Source organism: Orycteropus afer, unplaced genomic scaffold (genome assembly GCF_000298275.1).
Source record: "Orycteropus afer afer isolate SDZICR_OR568_19922 unplaced genomic scaffold, OryAfe1.0 scaffold00354, whole genome shotgun sequence".
Lineage (NCBI taxonomy): Eukaryota > Metazoa > Chordata > Mammalia > Tubulidentata > Orycteropodidae > Orycteropus > Orycteropus afer.
In genome coordinates this window covers 1,986,180-2,007,366 of record NW_006921941.1, presented here as the reverse complement: position 1 = coordinate 2,007,366, position 21,187 = coordinate 1,986,180, and the positions used below count along the sequence as shown (strand labels likewise).

General features: G+C 41.0%; 1 protein-coding gene across 1 annotated transcript in view; it reads right to left on the bottom strand.

The window, feature by feature from the left end:
• Positions 1-2,508: 2,508 nt before the first annotated feature.
• LOC103207094 (STAM binding protein) overlaps positions 2,509-21,187 on the bottom strand; it is a 37,030-nt gene continuing 18,351 nt past the window's right edge. The window contains exons 2-9 of the mRNA XM_042782511.1: positions 21,082-21,157; positions 20,701-20,796; positions 19,207-19,570; positions 15,308-15,432; positions 13,877-14,014; positions 7,091-7,203; positions 6,188-6,287; positions 2,509-2,565 (exon numbers count right to left, since the gene is read on the bottom strand). Coding sequence (XP_042638445.1) covers positions 2,509-2,565; positions 6,188-6,287; positions 7,091-7,203; positions 13,877-14,014; positions 15,308-15,432; positions 19,207-19,570; positions 20,701-20,796; positions 21,082-21,157 — 1,069 coding nt within the window. The remainder of the gene's footprint in view (positions 2,566-6,187; positions 6,288-7,090; positions 7,204-13,876; positions 14,015-15,307; positions 15,433-19,206; positions 19,571-20,700; positions 20,797-21,081; positions 21,158-21,187) is intronic.

Genomic DNA, 21,187 nt, shown 5'->3' with positions numbered 1-21,187 from the left:
TTTGTGTCAACTTGGCTGGGCCTGGTTGAGTGGCTGGGCAGATGGATGTAATATTCCCCACGATGAGACTGGTAATCACCTCCATGGTGGAATCAACTGTGAGGAGCTGAGTAGTTGCTTTAGGGATGTGGTCTGCTTCCCAAATATAAGAAGATGCCTTGGGAATGGTCTCTAGCCTCTTGGCACACTTGAACCAGGCATACAGCCATGTCGTTGTTCAATAGCCTGCCATGCCTTGCCAATCTTGGGACTCCTTCTAGACTTGAGTTAGTAGCCTGCCATGTGGTTTGGTAACATTGGGACTGTGCAATTATATTTGTTGACTTTGGACTTGTCAGCTTCAGCAGCCAGTAGCTGCCTGAATGAAGTGATGCCTCTAGTTTTAGTGGGCTGGAAGCAAGAGGCAGAGCTGAAGCCCAATGTTTAGGGGCTTTCACACAGCCCCTAGAGGCTGGCACTTGAAATTCGGACTTCTAGTCTCCAGAAATTGTAAGAATATACCCCTGTTTGTTAAAGCCATCCTATTTGTGGTATATTACTGTTAGAGCAGCCCTAGGTAACCAAAACAGAATATGGTACCAAGAGAGTGGGGTGCTGCTCTGACAGATACCTAAAATGTAAAATCTGGGTTGAAGTGCATCCTTGACCTGAGACATTGGCAGAAAGACCCCGGCATGTGGCATGAGAGATGGCAGCAGCAGAGTCAAGAAATTGGCAGAGAGACCAGCATGAGAAATGGCAGTAGCAGAGCCCAAAGACTGGCATGAGACAGTGATAGCCTAACATAGGAATCTTGCAGGTTTTTGAGCAAGAGAGAAAACACAATGGTGGCTGTAATGTGGGGAGTTTCCTCTGATAGTGCTGTACAGAACAGACTGGAATAAACAAACACTGGAAACAAAGGGACCTAGTAAAAGGCTACCACAGTAGTCCAAGTTCGAGGTAATGAAGTCCTCCGCTACGTGACAGCCTTGGGAATAGAGACAAGGGGATGAATTCCCTGCTAAGTTTAGGATCATGCAATTTCAGGACTGTTTTGGGCAAGGCAGAACAGTCCAGCTGCCTCTGGGCTGACAGCAAGGAAAAGAAAGAAGTACTTGTGGAGGCCCTCCTACCATGTCCAAACCCTCATGACCCTGCATTCTGACCTACAATAACTGCAGAACAAAGTATTTCTGATACCTTGGGAGTTAAGAACCCAAGAGAAGGGAAAGAATAGAGAGGGTTAGATCTTTAGGGGGGAAAGTTCAAGGACATTAACTTAAGCAATAAAGACCAAACAGATTCAGGACACAAAACTTTAAAATTAAGCAAAACTTTAGGCATTCACAGTTGTTTTTTCTCCCCACAGAATTTTGATAAGAATTTGGTAAGAAATCTCCATTCTTCTCCTACCCAATGTATTTACTCTCCTGAACTTACTGGAGGTGTCACAAACACCACCATTATTTCCAGGCTCAGCTCACAGAAAGAAAAATGTGGACTCAATTGCAGCCTCCAACACCTTGCTGGGAGGTGTTTATGTCAGAAAAGGAAAGCCAACAAAGTAAAAGGAAGTAGCGTGGCTAGGGTATGTACTCATTTATTTGGAGTGTAACCTGGCACTCCAAAGAAAAGCCACATTATCCCGAGCTGAAAGCTTTTAGGCCATAAGGAAGAAGTGAATGGGATGACCCACTTGAGACAGCACCAAGAGAACAGATGACTTCACACTCCTGGAAAATGGCAACAGGCAGAGGAAAAAACAGTGAATAATTAAAAGTGAACTGGGACACACCTTCAGTGTCAGTACAGCTCAAATTCCCCATTTCTCCCTCACCTTTCCTAGAACAACCAGACCTTGTATTTAACCTGTTTATTCAATGCTTGATCCAATTGATCACTTTATAGCACATGCAAAAAAAATAAGATAACTGTTATTTTATTGTAGAGAAAAAATATCCTGAAATATTTGTTAAATAACAGTAATTCCTGACAAAATAATCCTTCAGGGTTTGCAAGCCCACCATCTGGTCAGGTGTAATCAGCTGTTAATCTTCCTTACCCTTGTAATGAGCTCCAATAACATTGCCATGAACCACAGAGAAACCCAAAAGATTTTCTACACAACTTCCAAATTTCTGCATAGGTGCCCTTATTCAGTCCAAAGGCAAACAATAAACAATCTGGCAGAGAAATCAGGATAGCTAAGAGGGAAAAATGTTAACAGTTTGTGACTCTAGAACAAAAGGTGTACGGGCGTTCATTATCCTATTCTTTTGAATTTTCTTTGGGCAGACTTAAAAGCTACTTGAATACAATTCACGCTTTTTAGCCAGACTTGCTTAAAAAATACATTCAATGATTTTTTTTTCCCAATCAAAAATAGAAATATCATTTCTCCCCAGGTGATGCCCACTTTCTATTCTGTCCAAAAATGCTTCCAAAGCTTTGTGGAAATTTTAAATTAAGAGGGTACAGTACACTGATATGGTGTTAGAGTTCTTAGAAGGGGTTCAGGTCAACAGCTCATCGAAGATCTGTGATGGTCACCGCTCTGTCCACAACCGTCACGTGGCTGCAGCTCTGAAGACAGGGAAAAAGGAAGAAAGGTGAAGTCCTTAAAAAACTCTGAAAATACAGACAACAAATAGGAACCCTTTTGCACATATAGTACTGTGTTGTCAGTGAAGGCAAACATGGGTATATGGATGGATAGATGGGTGGACAGGCTAAACGATTAGGTATGTTGCAGTGTAGTAAATTACTTAGTGTGGCTTTTCTACCCATAAGTCTTTGTAAACTCTGAGGTGGAATTTGCCATGAGCAACTGAGGAGCTTCTGATTGCTAAAGTTGTCCACCTGGAGTATTTCTGTTGGGAGTGGCACTAAACAATGTTCTGGGAGGTTCTCACTCTCTCTCAAGTGTTTATAATTCTGATGTTATGATTGGTTGGTTCAGCCAATCTGCCAGGCTCAAAAGGAACCCTCCTTGAGGCAGAACTCTCTCTCTGATTGCTGGTTGAGGAAGACATGCTGCTGAAAGAGACACACACTCCTGAAAGAGACACACACTGCTGGGAAAGAGACATAAGAGACACATATTGCTGAGTGAGACACCAAGGGATACTCACTGTTGGGAGAGAGACTGTGGGCTGGGAGAGAGACTGAGCATTTTTCCTGAACTTGAATTGTAGCTTGGTAATAAACCCTGTAATCTGTGAGTTCTGTGTGGCCACTGCAGTGAATTATTGAACCCAGGAGAGAGGTGGTGAGTGCTTTGGGTGGAATGGTTGATGAAAGGGCTGGAAGGAGGCAGCATGTCTGGCCTTGCGGGAATAGGCCTTGGGTTACTGATGGTGATTTTGTCTTCCTCTTGTGGGGTTAGAGGAGGTCAGAACATGTGGCCTCCTTGCCCTTTATGCATATGTCTATGAAATGTGGAGTGTATCCAAGAACATATATAGGGTTGGCAGAAAATGGTCCTATAAGTTTATGTGAATGATCAGAATTCCCAGGTGTATAGTAGAGCTGACAAGGGGCAAGGCTGTGGTCATTGCTTGGTCATAGCCAGATACCCAAAGGGACTGAGTAGTTGAACGTGCGGGCTTGGGACCATAGTCGCAGGGGACATCAAGCTCAATTGGCATTAACATACTATACAAAACATTGTTCCACCTCCTACTTTGGTGAGCAGCAACTGAGATCTTAAAAGCTAGCAAGCTGCCATCTAGATGCAACAATGGTTCTCTCCTTGTCCAGAGCAAAGAAGAATGAAGAAAACCAAAATTAATGGAAACAGTTAGACCTAGTGACTGGTACAGCACCTGATCTGCAGCCTATACAACTATGAGACCAGAAGAAGAACTAGATGGTGTCCGGCTACCACTGTCATCCACTTGGAAGGGGATCTATGTAGGAAATCCTTGATAGAGAGGGAGAACAATGTGGAACAAAACTCTAAATCATCTGCAGAGAAAAAAAAGAGGTGGGGACCATGTTTGCTGGTCTGATAGAGCCTGGTGGAACTACTGAGACTATGGCTCCTAGCTGCCCTTCAGGTCTGGAATTGAACCCATACCTGTGGTTTCCAGCCAAACAAAATACAGGCATATGAGTTGAACTTTTACCTCAAGTAGATACACTCTTTGGAGAGAACAATCATGGGAGAAAGAAGGGGTGCTTATGCACAGGGAGACAGCTCAGGGGGCAGGAGTGTATGGTGGGATGGACACTGGGAAGAGGTAACTATGGGGAGGAAGTGGGAGGGGAGCTGTTGCATTGTGGTAAATTGTGGTCAATGACATGAGACAAAGTATATGTGAACTGCTGTATGGAAAGTGAATTTGCTCTGTAAATCTTCACCCAAATCACAATTAAAAACAAACAAACAAACAAAAAAACTACAACAGAAGAATAAACCTACCATCTTGACTCCTCAAAAAAAAAGAAAATTCTGAGAAGTCATTTTTTAAAACTCCTTATTTAAAGTGCTCATTCTAGGCCAATGGCACTCAGTCTGAAAGCCAGACACCTGAAAGGGCACAAAGTTATTGTGAGGGGATTGGAAATACATACTCTCACCAGCAGAATGAATCAATGTCTGACCATATTATCTTTATTTATTTCAAATGTATGTATATTCTACAGTCGTTTGTAAAACATACATTTATTTTAAAGAATTGCTGAATTCATGGTGCTTTTTTGGTCATTATATCAGTCAACAGAAAATAAGATACATCTGCTCTCTCATGAAGCATGCTCACTTTTGGTGTGCACTGGAGTCTTTATAAACAAAAGCCTGGACACTGGTGTCCTAGACTTCTTCATTGGTTTTCCATTCAACTATCCATACACATTCTGTTTGGTGACAGTCACTGCAATCCCCGCACTGTAACACCATTATAATAATAACAGAACAGCTTCTATTTCAACATGCTAGTACTTAGACTATTACTACATCCCAAAGCAGAACAATTTTTTTTTTAAAAAAACAGATCTGCCAGAAAGTATTGCTCACGATGAGGTAAAAACTGTCATTCTGCAAAGTCTTAGTTTTAGTCCATGGAATTGTATGAAATGCACCCACTGCCTTTTTTACATAACTCTTCTAATCTGAAGTCAGCTTTTATGTTCCTCACTAGGGCTGCCCTCCTAAATATGCCCAGTTCCTTTAATGTGACAAGGTTCTGACACCCTTTCCCATTTTACTCACTTTTTTCTGAACTCAAAATAGATAATACAGACAAGACCTTAAAAATACCGATAAACTAAGTCTAGCTCATTAGATTTGAGAGGCAACTATAACACACCACTGAAACACAAGATCATATATTAATAAGACTTCTCATTCAATCCAAGACTATGGCTCTTAGATACCCTTCAAGCTAGGAACCAAACTTTACCTCCGTGACTCAACTGGCAGCCAAACGACAGACAGGCCTATGAGCTGAAGAGTAGTATCAGTAGGGTGTGCACTCATTAGATTAAGCATATGAGATCAAGAGGACAGAATTTGCCCAGGGATAGAGCTAGGAAGGCGGGAAGGGATGTGAAGGAAGGACAAAGGAAAGAGGTGGACACAGGGAGGAAGTGGGAAGAATGCTGTTATAGTGTGGGGATTGCAGTGAATGTCACAAAACAGAATGTGTATGGATTGTGGAATGGAAAACCAATTTGCTCTGTAAACTTTCACCCAAATCACAATTTAAAAAAACAAACAAAAAACTTTTCATTCATATAACACAACTTACATAAAAAACAACTTCCTAGAAAGATCACAGAATCCCTTTTATTATCTAAGCAAAATTCTAGAATCAAATATGCTTTCCCGACTCCTTTTTAATAGTAAGGTAAAATTCACACAACACAAAACTAATCATTTTAAAGTGAACAATTCAGTGGCATTTAGTATATTCACAATATCATACAACCACCTCCTCTATCTAATTCTAAAACATTTTCATCACCCCAGAAGGAAATACCATACCCATCAATAAATACTCCCCATTCTCTCCTCCCCCAGCCCCTAGCAACCATTAGTCTCCTATCCCACCCTGCTTCACCTGTGTGTCCTTATCATGGGGATCTGAAAAATAAGTGACAAGGGCTGATCTTCAACACAGGTCAGAGAGGATGATGCACCTCATCAGGTCTCACTGTCCTCCCTGCCAGAAACAGCCCCAATTTCCTCCACACAGACACTTACACAGAACAGAGGTGGATCCTTGCTGTGTGGATGAAATCCTTTTTGGCGACAGGAAGAAATCTCCTCTAGTCCATGGTCTGTTAGTTTAAAGAATCCGGTTCTGAAATAAGAAAATGCAGGGCAGAATCAAGCAAAAGTGTTCCTCTATACCTAACACACAGAAAGATGCCCACGTGTGTGTGTGCATGAACCCCCCCCCCCCGGAAACTGGCTCTGGTCTACAATGCAGAGCTAATTTTGAGAAAGCTTTAAAGTTCTGAGACCCTTTTCCATACTGTTACTTTTTTTCTGAACTCAAAATGGATAATATGGAGAAGTCTGGCCAGAAGGGAGAAAAGCAAAGCTAACTTATTATATCTCAGGGGCAGCCATAACACATCATTGAAACACAGGATTTTATCATCAGGAAACTTTTATAGAATAGGGAGTGATTGCCTAATAGGCACAGGATATTGGCTCACAGGTCTGTTCTCTGGTGAATCAATTAGAGTTAGAGAAAGACCCATCACTGTCCCTACTCTAGTTTTGCTTAAAGATTTCATAGTAAATGACAGGATTTGAAATGAAAAAGAACTAACAATCTGAGATAATCTGTTTGATTTTTAAATTCTCTAACCTGACATCACTCTGGAAACTCCTATCATTTCAAGTTGAGCATTTCAAATATTTTGTGGACTTTTTTTTAGAACAGCACAATGTAAGTTTCTGCTTGAATATCTTCTTAAATAAGCACAGTAGGCTTATCAGGAGATGAGCTTATTAGAACAGCAAATTAATACCACGATCTATATGTCTTCTAGAGAACAAAGAGGGAAGGGCCCTATTAACTCAGGAATAGAAACCTCTTCCCTACTCTTCCCCACTACCTCCTTGCAATGCCCAGATCAGGTCCCCTGTACTCACTCCTGGAACTTGGGGGAGCAGACAATGGCTATTGACTCTGGCAGCATCATCTGGTAGGAGCAGTGAGTGTGTAGGTCAACACTGGAGAGAAAGGCAGTCTGTGTAGGATGAGTCTGAGAAGAAGAAACAAAGTCAGAGAAGCCTCAGTGAGGAACACAACCAACCACAGTCCATGAAGAAAGGTAGAGTCAAACATCTCTCAACAGTGGGCTATAATCTCCTTTTCAAGTACAAAGCCATTTGCAGACATAAAGGATGTGGCAAGAGTTCATAATTAATAATGAACTTCCTTTCTAGCATTTTGAACAAGGATAGTTTAATATGAGTGTATGAAAAGACTCATGATTTCTAAGTGGTCATAAAAATGATCTCCTTCAGTTCCTATGCCCACCTGTTTCTCTCCTGCTTGGCAGCAGACCTAAACTCCAACCTTACTGAAATCAAAACCATTGAAAATGAGTTCTCTCAACTTCTCCTAACATCATCTCAAAAATCTCTCTTTATCTTCATCTCCATTTCTTCAATCTCGTCTCAGAGGAATGAGTTTCTCTACCTACAAAGATGAAACCTGTCTTTTGTACTTTTGATTTAATGCTTTCTTATCTCCATACTACCTTATCTCTCCTTCTATTCATATTACCTTATCTATCAGCTCCTTTGGCATAAAGTCATGTTCAGACAACTACACACAACATGGATGAACATTAAAAATGTACAAAAGCAGCAAGATGGAAAAGAACACATAGTATATATAATTCCATTTATATAAAGCTCAAAGCCAGGCAAAACTAAAAAACAGTGTTTAAGGATACACACTTAGGAACTAAAACTAGCAAAGCAAGAAAGGGTCCACCACAAGTACAAGTCAGGAGAAGGATCACCTTCACTGGGGGTGGGTGGGTGACTAGGTAAAACTTGCGGGTGGGGGATATGCTTCTGGTCAGGTTCTATTTCTTGACCTAAGTAGTGTGTATGAATAGATGTTTGCTTTGTGATTCACTAAGGTGTATATCTGGTTTATGCACGTTTATGTCTTTCCACACTAAGTAATCAATCAAGCAAACATTCTCTTGACTTCCCATCTCACTGTCTCATCTCTCTTTCATTTCTCGTTAAGCTTCTCAAAAAAGTATACATTTCACTAATGCCACAACCTCAATACCCATTGCCTCTTGAACCCTTACAATCTGGTGTCTACTCCCACCGCTGCTTAAAACCCACCAAATCGAGGTCATCAATGACCTCATCAAATCCAACAGGCTGATCTAAGTCTTCACCATTCTGGAACTCTCTACAGCAGGTGACAGAGGTCACATTTTTAAATTCCTTCTCAAAACCCACCTCTTCCTTTGGCTTCTGTGCCTCAGCATACCTTATGTACTCTTACATCTTTTGGCTTCATTTCTGACTGCTTTCTATGTTCCCTGTTGCCTAAGTTTCATGTGAATCTCTTGCTTTCCACTCTTAACTACTCCCAAGGCTTCCAAGGTCAGCTCTACACGACAGCTCCCAGATTCCTCTCCTGCCTTGACCTTGCTCCCAAGTTCCAGCTTTACATTTCCAATTGCCTGATAACCACCTCTAACAATCCAGTGTCTCACCAGTACCTTAAATTTAATATGCTTAGAACTGAACACAGCAAGGCCTCTCTTCCAAAGTCACTCCTCCTCCGGGATTCCCTATTTCTGGTTAGGAGATGATCACTCCCACCCGATGAGCCAGGCCTGAAATCTCTGACTCAGTACTGATTCCTCCCTTACTCATTCCCTATATCCTCTGAAATCACTCTTTAAAAAGTACTGTCATCACCCTAGTTCTCATTATTATTAGATTATGTCCCCACACTAAACTCTTAAAATAATCTCCCTTCCCCAATCTACCTTAAAACTGCCTTTATGTTCAATGTTCTAAAGTATGGTTTTGATCACATCATTGCTCTGCTAAAAAACCTTTAAGGGTTCTCCAATTAGTAAAAATCAGGACTTTCTGCCTATCCATTCAAGACCCTCCAGAGCACAGCATCAGTGCACTGTGTTAAAACTTACCTATCACCATTTCCTCATACAAGCCACAAACCCAGCAAACTGGATCACTCAAGGTTCCAGAAACATAGCCTGCCTATTCCCTATGCTGTCCCCTCCACACAAAATTCTCTCTTGGCCCATCCCTACTTGTCAAACCCTACCTTCCTTTAAGAACTATCTAAATGATCACTTCTTTCATAGAACATTTCTAGAATTCCCTAAAAATCAGTTATGATCCCTCCCACCTCTGAATTTCAAGTATTTTGTTTGTACCTCTAGAGGCTCATAGCACATTCTGCCTCACATTAAGGTTATTATCTATTTATCTAATCCCTTGTATGAGACTAAAATAATATCCTATTCAAATCTGTATGCCCTGGCAGATAAGAAACAAGTTTTCTATCTCCCATCTACTACAAAGGGGGACAAGTCAGTAAATATTTATGGAATTGGACTGTCTTTGTCTTAAAGAAAGGACAGAAGGCACACAGAACTGTCTCACAGGTCAGTATTTTACAAATTGTGACCTGTAAATATTCGTAATCCTTTTCCCAAATCCATAAACCTGTCTGATTTGTTTGTACGTAACTCTGTCATACAATAGGAAAATCAGCTTGGTCTGTAAGGGGTTGAAAAGGAACAGAAAGAAAAATTTAAAAATAATCTGTAGAGGAGGAATTCTATTTCACATGAACAATATCATAAGACTGCATAAGATATGTGGACATTCCATGATGGCCCTTTTGGTTTATGTAAAGGTATATGTTACTTTGGGATTTCTGGTGGCATAGTGCCTAAAGCATGTGACTGCTAACCAGAAGGCTGATGGTTCAAACACACCAGCCACTCCACGGAAGAAAGATTGGCCAATCTACTTCCATAGTGATATCGCCTTGGAAACCCAAGGAGAGGTCACTATAAGTCAGGATCGACTCGACGGCAATGAGTTTTTGAGTTTATATGATACTTTAAGAAAGACCAATTGAGAGCCTATACACTGGGAAAAAATTTTTGGCAAGGATATATCGGACAAGGGACTAATCTCCAAAATGTATAAAAAAAAACTTCAACACCTCAACCAAAAAAAGACAAGTAATCCAATTTAAAATAGGCAGAGGACATGAACAGACACTTCACCAAAAATTATATTCAGACAGCGAACAAACACACGAAGAAATGCTCACGATTATTAGCCATTCTAAAACCCAAATCCATTGCCATCAAGTTGATTCTGACTCACAGTGACCTACATAGGGTTTCCAAGGCTGTAAATCTTTTATGGAAGCAGATTGTCTCATCATTCCTTCACGGGGCAGCTGGTCACCACCAACCTTCTGGTTAGCAACCAAATGCATTAACCACTGCACCATGAGAGCACCTTCATTAGCCATTATTATTATTATCATGTGCCATTGAGTCAGACCCGATTCATAGCGACCCCTCCTTGGGTTTCCAAGGCAGTATCACTATGGAAGTAGACTGCCCAACCTTCCTTCTGAGGAGTGGCTGGTGGGTTTGAACCGCCAGCCTTCTGGTTAGCAGTCGAGTGCCTTAGGCACTATACTACCAGATCTCCTTCATTAGCCATTGTTGTTGTTGTTATGTGCTGTTGAGTCAGATGTGACTCATGGCGACCCCTCCTTGGGTTTCGAGGCAGTATCACTATGGAAGTAGATTGCCCCATCTTCCTTCCAAGGAGTGGCTCGTGGGTTTGAACCGCTAGCCTTCTGGTTAGCAACCAAGTGCCTTTAGGCACTATGCTACCAGATCTCCTTCATTAGCCGTTAGAGAGATGCAAATCAAAACAACAATGAGGTATCATCTCACCCAGCATTAATAGCAAAGTTAAAAAAAAAAAAAAAACAGAAAACGATAAATACTAGTAAGAGTCTGGAGAGATGGAACACTCATACGCTGCCCACAAGGGTGTAAAATGGTAAAACTACTGTGGAAAGCACTATGGTACTTCCTTAAGAAGTTGGAAATAAATACTATTACAATGTAGGGATTACAGTAAATGTCACAGAACAGAATGTCTTACGGATTGTTGAATGGAAAACCAATTTGCTCTGTGGACTTTCACCCAAGTCACAATACCAAAAAAACCACACCCATTGCCAATGAGTTGATTCTGACTCATAGCAACCCCCTTTGGTTTCCGAGGTAATAAATCTTTATGGAAGTAGATTGACCAGTCTTGCTTCCACAGAGTGGCTGGTGGGTTTGAACCACCAACCTTCTGGTTAGCAGTCAGATGCCTTAGGCACTATGCTACCTGAGCTTGTTCCAAATCACAATACAAAGTAAAAATAAAAAGACAGAAAAAAAAAAAAAAAGAAGTTGGAAATGGAAATACCATATGATCCAGCAATCCCACTATTAGGTATATATCCTAGAGAAATAAGAACCATGACATGAACAGATATATGCACACCCATGTTCTTTGCAGCACTATTCACAATAGCAAAAAAAACAGAAACAACCTAAGTGTCCATCAACAGATGAATGGACAACCAAACTATGGTATATATACACAATGGAACATTAAAGAATAATGATGAATCTGCAAAATACCTCATAACATGGATGAACCTAGAGAACATTATGCTGAGTGAAATAAGTCAATCACAAAAGGACAATTATTGTAGGAAACCGCTACTATAAAAAGTTAAGAAAAGGTTTACATGCAGAAAGAATTTTTCTTTGAAGGTTTCCAGGGATAGGAGGGGAAGGAAGGGAAAATCACTAACAGAAGGGTAGACATGTATTAATTTGGGCAAAGGGAAAAGCAATATACAATAAGAGGGAGGTCATCACAAAATGATCAAGGCAGTAGAAGACATAGGGAGAACCACAAAAGTTAAAGGCAACAAAGGTAAATACTACTGCATATACAAGGAGCTCTGGTAGTATAGTGCCTAAGGCACTTGACTGCTAACCAGAAGGCTGGTGGTTCAAACCCACCAGCCACTCCTCGGAAGGAAGGTTGGGCAATCCTACTTCGGTAGTGATGCTGCCTCGGAAACCCAAGGAGGAGTCGCTGTGAGTTGGGGCAGACTCGACGGCACATAACAACAACAACAACAACTGAATATACAATTCTGCAGTAATAGTACAATAATAATTTACAACTGAATACACAAATATCAGCCTGAATAGGGCTAAGAAGGTGAATGGGACTCTACCCACGAATATATATAGGTTTGACAGAGGCTATCTCAACCTATGCTGTGTATGTGCTGCAAATATATCCATGAATGTAATAGAGCATACAATGGACAAAGTTATGAAAGCATCTTAGTCACAAGAAAACACCTTCAGGGAATGAGGGGCTGGTGTGGAGGCTCAGGACCATAGTCTCGGGGGACAATGAGGTCAATTGGCAAAACACAGTCCACAAAGAAAATGTTCTACTTTGAATGGCAACTGGGATTTTAAAAGCTTGTGAGTGGTCATCTAAGGTGCAACTATTGGTCTCTCCCCGTCCACAGCAAAGAATGAAGAAAATCAAAGACGTGGGAAACAATTAGTCCAGAAGACTAATGGACCATGTGAACCCCAGCCTCCATGACCCTGAGATCAGAAGAGCTAGATGGTACCTGGCTACCACTGCTGACCACTCTGAAAGAGATCACAAAAAGAGGTCTAAGATAGAGTGAGGGTAAATGTAGAATAAAACTCAAAACCATAAAAAAGACAAGGGTTACTGGTCTGGTGAAGACTGGTGGAACCTCTGCAATTATGGACCTTAGATACCCCTGTCAAGCTAGGAGCTGAGCTTTAACCCTCATGACTCAATTGGCAGCCAAACAACAGGCCTATAAGGTGAACAGTAGTATCAGGAGGGTATGCAGTCTTTATAACAGTCTAGCATATGAGATCAAGAGGACAGCATTTACCCAGCCAGGAAGGTGGAAGGATATGGGAAGGAAGAACAAAAGGAAAATGTGGGCACAGCGAGGAAGTGTGAAGAATGCTGTTGCAGTGGGGATCACAGTAAATGTCACAAAACAGAGTATGCATGGATTGTTGAATGGAAACCAATTTACTTTGTAAACTTTCACCCAAATTACAACTGAAAAAAAAAAAGTAGAAGCTAGGCCTCTTGAGACCTAGACACACACAATGCCACTTTCACTGCATTCTATTGGCCAAATCGAACCACAAAAACAACTAAGATCCCAAGGATGCAGAAAGACACCTTTTGATGGGAAAAGCTGTAAAAGAGAAAGGTAATGAATTTGGGACATTTTTGCAACCTACAGCTAATTAGTGGGTATACTGTGATGAGAAGTCAAACCTATTAGCTGGTGAGTATAGACCAACAGTGACATATTTTTGTAATAAAATCCACTGAAATCTGAAAAAACAGAAAGAAGGAAAGACCAACTAGAAGCATCTGATTCAGCTTCCTTATTTTATTTAAATATTTTGATTTATATGCCTTTTAGGGACATCATTTATTTAAAGTCGGCACAGCAAGTACAGTCAGTGTCCATATAATTCCAAGCCAATGTCCTATCACTAGTCACACTCACAGGGAAACTAGGACTTTCAGAGAACTAGTTTATTTTCATTTTTTAAAAATTAAAAAGACCAATGTAGTTCCCAGAAGTCAACACTGGAGTGCAGTCACGTATGCTAGGGACTTCAGCCAAAGGAAGAAAAATAATCTGGAAGCAATTTATTTTGCTCAAAGGAAAAAACAGTGTATTTACAATTTCATGAGAGACTAAGACTCAGAGAGCGTGGAATTGCTTACATGAATCCAGCCCAGTGTGATGAGACCCTGCTGGTCCTGTATGAGGAAGAGCTCTTCTTCATTCTCTGTGTTGCAATAATCAGACCCAGCACTTTGCTTGGGGATGAGAACATGGGTAATGGTAAATTCATTCCTCATCTGCCAAAGGAGAAAACAGCTCATCACAATTTCATGGCACTTATGCAACCCCACCATCTCATAAAAATGGAAGCTGAACATCTATATCAGACAAGGCCCTTCTCCAGCCAGCATGAGGCTTCTTCTCAGTGTTCCCTGAGTTCCTGATCATGAGCAGTGGCTGGGTGCTCTGTAAAGAGACCCATGTTGAGTCCTGTCCCAGAACTCCATCTGACGTATAGCCTAGGTTAAACACCACTGTCATGTGGGAGCTTTCTGTTTTAGCCAAATGATCTACTCAGGGTTCTTGTGAAGCTCCAAGTACTGAATCATTTCTCTTCCTTCGCTTGTGTGTAAAGCAGTTCCCTATCACACTGTTTCTCTAAGCCTTTAAATTCTTCAAGGTTCAGTTTAAGTCTGTCTCACCTCATTCACTTATTCACTGGGCAGTTAGTTATGGGCTCTTTACCAAAACCAAACCCATTGCCATCAGGTCGATCCTGATGCATAGCGACCCTATAGGACTGAGCAGATCTGCCTCACAAGGTTTATAAAGCTGTAATCTTTACAAAAGCAGACTGACACATCTTTCTCCCACAGTGTCACTGTGGAGTTTGAACTGCCAACCTTTTAGTTAGCAGCCAAGCACTTAATCACTGTACACCAAGGCTCCTTAATGGACTCTTTAAGTGGCCTCAAATAATTTCATTCCTTCCTCTTAATTCTTAGTGCTTATACTGTATATATAACTCATCAGGCTATTTATCTTTTGGTGTATGTCTCTCATTTCTCAAAGAAATTCCTAGGTCCTACTACAACCACTGGGAGCTCTGGCAGCATAGTGCCTAAGGCACTTGACTGCTAACCTGAAGGTTGGCAGTTCAAACCCATCAGCCACTCCTCGGAAGAAAGATGGGGCAATCTACTTTCGTAGTGATACTGCCTTGGAATCCCAAGGAAGGGTCTGACTCGATGGCACATAACAACAACAACAACAACTACAACCGCCGCCACCACCACCACCACCACCATAGAATAGGTACTCAAAAAATTGTATCTAGTTATTCGCTGAATCTGTCTATCAAGTTTAAAGTTAAGTATTTCTTACTACTAGTATTAGAATAATCAATTTAATTCAAGGGAATATGAAAACCAATCAAATATAGGATCATCAAGTTCCAAGTGACACTGCACTGTATGCAGTCCACGGTCCAATCAGCAAGAGGAGCAGTGCTGAGAGTACCCAACCCTGGGGAGTCAGAAAAGGCCAAGGGGGAAGAAACAGTCTCAGCTCAGTAAAGAGTTTGCTTTTACCAGTTTTCCACAGAGAATGCCACATGTCTCTACTCCCCGGGCAGTGTTGGCACTGGCTAAGTGGAGAAACTGTGGGCAAAGCCTCCCAGGCACTACCACGTGGCGCAGTCCATCAACTGTAGGAACTGCAACAGAGAAAAGGGAAGGTCTGAGACTATAGGATTGAGCTTCTCAACAGACCTCAGAGCTAGCAGCCCTAGGACAGCAATACCAAATCCCTAGGCCCCTCAATTTCAGGCAGTGAGTGGAGGTCTAGCCTAATGGCACAGGAAAATCAGGTTGCAGTCTTCTCTCCAATCTCTGACTATAGCCGTTGGGAGTCCATTACTTCAAGCAAAGAAAAGAGCAGGTGTTAATCATCACAATTAAGACAGGGTAAATTACTACTTTTAAAAAAAAGTTCCTGAAATGCTCAGGAATTCTCTGTTAAAATCTAATACCAAAATCCCACTGCCATGGAGTTAATTCTGATTCATAGTAACCCTACAGCACAGGGTAGAACTGGCCCATAGGATTTCCAAGGCAGTATATAAAGTGATACTGCCTCAGAAACCCAAGAAGGGGTTGCTATGAGTCGGGGCCGACTCGACGGTACGTAACAACAACAACAACAATATAACAATCTTTACAGAAGCAACCTGTTTCATCTTCCTCCCATGGAGTGGCTGGTGGGTCTAAACCACCTTTTAGTTAGCAACCAAATGCTTTAATCACTGCACCACCAGAGTTCCTTTTAAAATCTAACCAAAAACTAAACTCACTGCTGTCAGTCGGATCCGACTCATAGCAACCCCTCCTTGGGTTTCCAAGGCAGTATCATTACAGAAGTAGATTGCCCAACCTTCCTTCCGAGGAGTGCTGGTGGGTTTGAACCACCAGCCTTCTGGTTAGCAGTCACATGCCTCAGGCACCAGAGCTCCCATCAGAATATAACACAGGATTAAAAAAAAATAATCTTCCCTTTCAACTGAACTTTTATTTTTATTTGAAATTGCCTTTATTTCAGATAAGAATATTAGAGAGTAAGAAGATGGGGCAATCTACTTCTGTAGTGATACTGCCTTGGAAACCCAAGGAGGGGTTGCTATGAGTTGGGTCCGACTCGATGGCACATAACAACAACAACAACAACAACATGACTTTCAAAGAAATAAACCAAGATATATTATCGATAATGGAAAATAATTTGGGTAATTATTTACTTCTGAATATAGTCATTTGGAAGAAATGCCAAAAAAACAAAACAAAAAATACAGTGTGATCTGAAAAAGGGGTATAAATGGACAAAGCGGCTCATAAAACCTGCTTCAGAATTCCAAGAATGGACTCTAGTCCCTGACCACCAAAGAGAAACTTTGAGAGCCAGAACCTAAAGTATGAGAGAGACAGCATCTTTCATAGTCACATGTCTATATTAAAAAAAAAAAAAAAAAAAAAAAAAGTGACAAGGAATTTTGTGCTCCTGCATATTCAACAGCAAGATCGGAATTCCTAGAGAAGCAACAAAGTCAGAACAAGAGACACACTGTCATGTAGCAGTCTGAAGGGCAGTGTCTAAGGATTCTGAATTAAGGTTTGGCACAGTCCTTTCCTTGCAATTCAATAATCATTTACTGAGAGTATACCAACTGGGCACTGTGCTCAGCCTACAGGGAACACAAAGACTCAAAATATAACCGACAAGAAGTAAATCTAGTTACAAACAAATGACTACACTATCAGGTGAATGAGTTGAATGGCGTAGGGATAAAACAGCTCTGAGAATTAAGAACAGGATCAGTTTGACTGAAGGGAGCGGGACCTAGAAAAACTTAGAAAAAAAGTAGGCAAAGTAGAGACAGAGAAAATAGATTCTGGTAGAGGGCAAAATGTTAACAAGCCTCTTAGAAAAAATATCCAGGAAATGCTCTGGGAACACAATAGTTCGGTTTGATCAGGGCAGGGCAAATATGTGAAAGGACAGCAGGAGGAGAAAACCCTGCCGAGTAAATGTGGTAAAGGCTTAAAGGTCAGGCTTCCCAGTCCAGCCCTCCTTGCCCATTCTTACATTGTACTTTTACACAGATCTTTGGCAAAGATGAATTTCTCAAACAATTATTTCAAAGTAGGTTCTTATTCCCAAAAAACCTATTTTATTGATCAATGTATACTCATCATTTGCCTTATTAATGTTTTCTCAGATAACCAGTCATTGGTGAGAAGAGGAAAGCTTGTCAATAGTTTTTTATGGGGCAATCTATTTCTGTAGTGATACTGCCTCAGAAGTCAGGTCCAACTCAACAGCACATAACAACAACAGGCTGCATTATAATTGACTATATACAATATTTACCTTGACCAAGTTCCTTAATGATTAGGAATGCTTTCAGAGCAAGCACAATTCAATAGTCATTTTTTATTTTTTATAAGTCAGTGGTTGACTAAGATCACCTGGCATAATATAGTCCACAAACATAATATTCCACATCCTACTGTTGGTGAGTAGTAGCTGGGGTCTTAAAAGCTTGTAAGTAGCTGGAGGGAGATCTGTGTAGGAGGTATTGGATACAGTGGGAGAACAATGTGGAACAAAACCCAAAATAATTAAAAAAATAACCAACCAGGTTTGCTACTCTGAGAGCCTGGTGAAACCCCTGAGACTATGGCACCTACCTGCCCTTCAGGCCTAGAATTGAACTCACTCTCGTGGCTTCCAACCAAACAACAGACAGGCATACGGGGTTAACATTTACATTAGGAAAATACGCTCCTTGTAGAGATCAACTATGGGAGGACAGAAGGGCAGTGTATTCACAGGGAGACAGCTTGGGGGACAGGAGTGCATGGGACAGAAAGACACAGGGAAGAGGTAACTACGGGGAGGAAGTGGGAAGAGAGATGTTACACTGTAGGAAATTGCAATCAATGTCATGAGACAAAATGTGTATCAACTGCTGTATGGAAAATGAATTTGCTCTGTAAACTTTCACCCAAAACACAATAAAAATTTAAAAAAAAAAAGCTGGCTATCTAAGGTACAACTATTTGTATCTCCTCATCCAGAGCAAAGAAGAGTGAAGAAAATCAAATATACAAGGAAACAATTAGTCCAAAGGAGTAAAAGACAACGTGAACCCAGCCTACATGACTCTGAGACCAAAAGAACTAGATGGTGCCTGGCTACAACTGCTGACCACTCTAAAAGGGATCACAACAGAAGATCCTGGACAGTATGGGGAGAAATGCTGAACAGTAACATCAGGAGGGTATACACTCATTAGAATAATCAAGCACATGAGATCAAGAGGACAGCACTTGCTGAGGGAGAGAGCTAGAAAGGTGGGAGGGATGGAAGGGAAGGAAAAAGGGAAGGGGTGGGTGCAGGGAGGAAGTGAGAAGAACGTTGTTATAGTGAAGTAGCTACAGTGAAGGGATTGCAGTGAATGTCACAAAACAGAATGTGGGTGGATTGCTGAATGGAAAACTAATTTGCTCTGTACATTTTTACCAAAATCATAATAGAAATAAAATAAAAGTCAATGGTTGAATTGCAAAGTGGTACTATAAATTTCAAAATTTCCTTTAGAAGACTAACAGTGGTCTCCAATTTTCTGAGCACTTCAAATCTCTGTATAACTCTTAAAAGTTGAGGGTCTGACTCTCAATGATGTTAACTCTTCAGAAAATCAACCTAACTCCACATAAATTATACGGCTTAAGCAAAGACCACTTTTCCTACTAACTCTGTATTACAATATAGCCAGTGAGCTAGGACACATTATGGCAATACCTAGCAAATGGGTTTCTTTGCCCAGAGTCTAATAAATAGAATCATCGCAGTAATCTTAAGCTACCCCAGGATGATACTCTGTTTAGTTGCAAATGAGATGGAAGAGGACACCAACAAATGGACTTACTACTTTCTGAGTTGCTCAGCACTCCAGGTTTCAAGGACCTGTCTACCACAGGTGGCTTAGCTGGCCTTACACTTATATTACAGTCTGAAGGCTGTGTGGATGAGGCAGGTGCAGGGGGGAACACATCTAAGGAAGGTTTTTCCAAGTCAGGCACCAGTGGGCCATCTAGGCCAGGGTCCACCTTCCCAAACGCCTGTACAATTTTCAGTCGCTCTTTTTCTAGCTCTTGGTTCCGGATCATCTCCTCAAAGGCATGGAATTGTTCCTGTTCCAACTGTTGCTGCTTCTGTTGTGCTACCCTCTGCCTTTCTTTTTCCAGCTCTTGCTTGATGGCCATGCTCTGGGCAAATTCCTCTGCTTCCTTCTTCTACAAAGAAAGAAAGGATTTAAGCTAACACTGACTTAATACCTCAGAACAAGGCTTTTCAGCAGGGAGGTGTGCAAAGTGTATTTCTGCTCTAGTCTGATTTCCCAACACAGAACTCATGCTCCCCTCGGTGCCTCATGCTCCTCTCTGTGCCTCCACACTCAGATGGAATACAGGCACCACTCCTCTCTATCTAGACATGGTATGCTTGTTCTTCAAGGGCAGTTAAAGTCCCAGTCCTCCCACTCCTCTTCTGTAATGACTCTAACCAGTATATTTTCTTTTTTACTGAACACTCAATGTAACTTCTTGTCTGTACTCCACAACCTGTATCATATCGTTTCATTTGCTAACTATGCCATGTATATATTCTGTATCCCAAATAAGGCCGTAAGCTGGAACTAAACCCAAGTCTATATCCACCATGGTGTGGGTCTCTACTGAATTTTAACCCAAAATGAAGCCTCAAAATTTTTTTCATGTCATCAGTTCACTACACAGTGAGGTTTTAAAATGAACAAGAAGTATCAAGTAACATTCTCTTTTATTAGATTTTCATTCACTCGGTGTCTTAGAAAATACAGGCCTCATAACTCCTCCCTTCCTGCTGATAGTCAACATCAGAGTCCAGAACAGGGCTCAGTAGGCAGCTGCAAGAGTGTGTGAATACCTGCAGAATGTATTCACATCTCACACAAGCAACCTGATAGCAACCTTGGAGTTTCTCCACAGGCTTAATTCTAACTCTTCCCAACAGGAATCAATTTAAAGCAGCTTGAAAGAAATCAATTATTATAAGCAGCTTCAGGTATAAGCAAATGTGAATCAAACCCCAAAATTCTCTGATCTAAAAGCCTATGTTTTGGTAAGAATTTCCACTATTCCTAAGTTCTTACTCTAGGTAAAGCAGAGAGAAAATAGGTTTTTTCTGTCCCTAAAATCACCTTCTTGGACAAGTAGGCTAAGTCCTCAGCCTAAACACCTGTGTACTATTTTTTTGCATTTCTGGTCTTCACCAAGAAAAGTGGAGGTGGTAGGATCTGCTGAAGTATCACATTAGAATCACAGGGCACAGCCTAAAAGAGCACAAGAATTTTTCTTTTTCTTTTTTTTAGCTATCATATACTGACCTTTTCTTCATTATATTCTGTATATTCTTTGGTATATCGTTTTAACAATTCAGCCTTCAGTTCTTCTGCTTTGGGAAATGCAATCTCCTTTAATTTCTGAGATACAAAACAAAACAGAGAGAATAAGAAAAATGGCAGCCAATTAAGTAGAAAAGATAACATAAGTCAAGCTGGCAATGCTGACGTTTCCAAAAATGATTTACCATACCCTCCACTATACCATAAGTGCTGCTTCATAACTGCTCTGGTGCAGTGGCCAGAGATATATCATGTCATGTGAGATTAAATGCTTGGCTGTAGAGACTGACCATTTTTACCTTGTCTTCAAAGTCTGTACAGCTTTGAAACTTTTAGGTGGACAGTAAGAAAGTGAAGACTCACCTTTACTGTGTCTTTCTTTTCAGGAATGATAGCTGATTTGTAATCTCTATGCTTTGGTAGTTTCTCAATAAAGAGCCTAAGAGAACAGATCAGAATGATTATGATG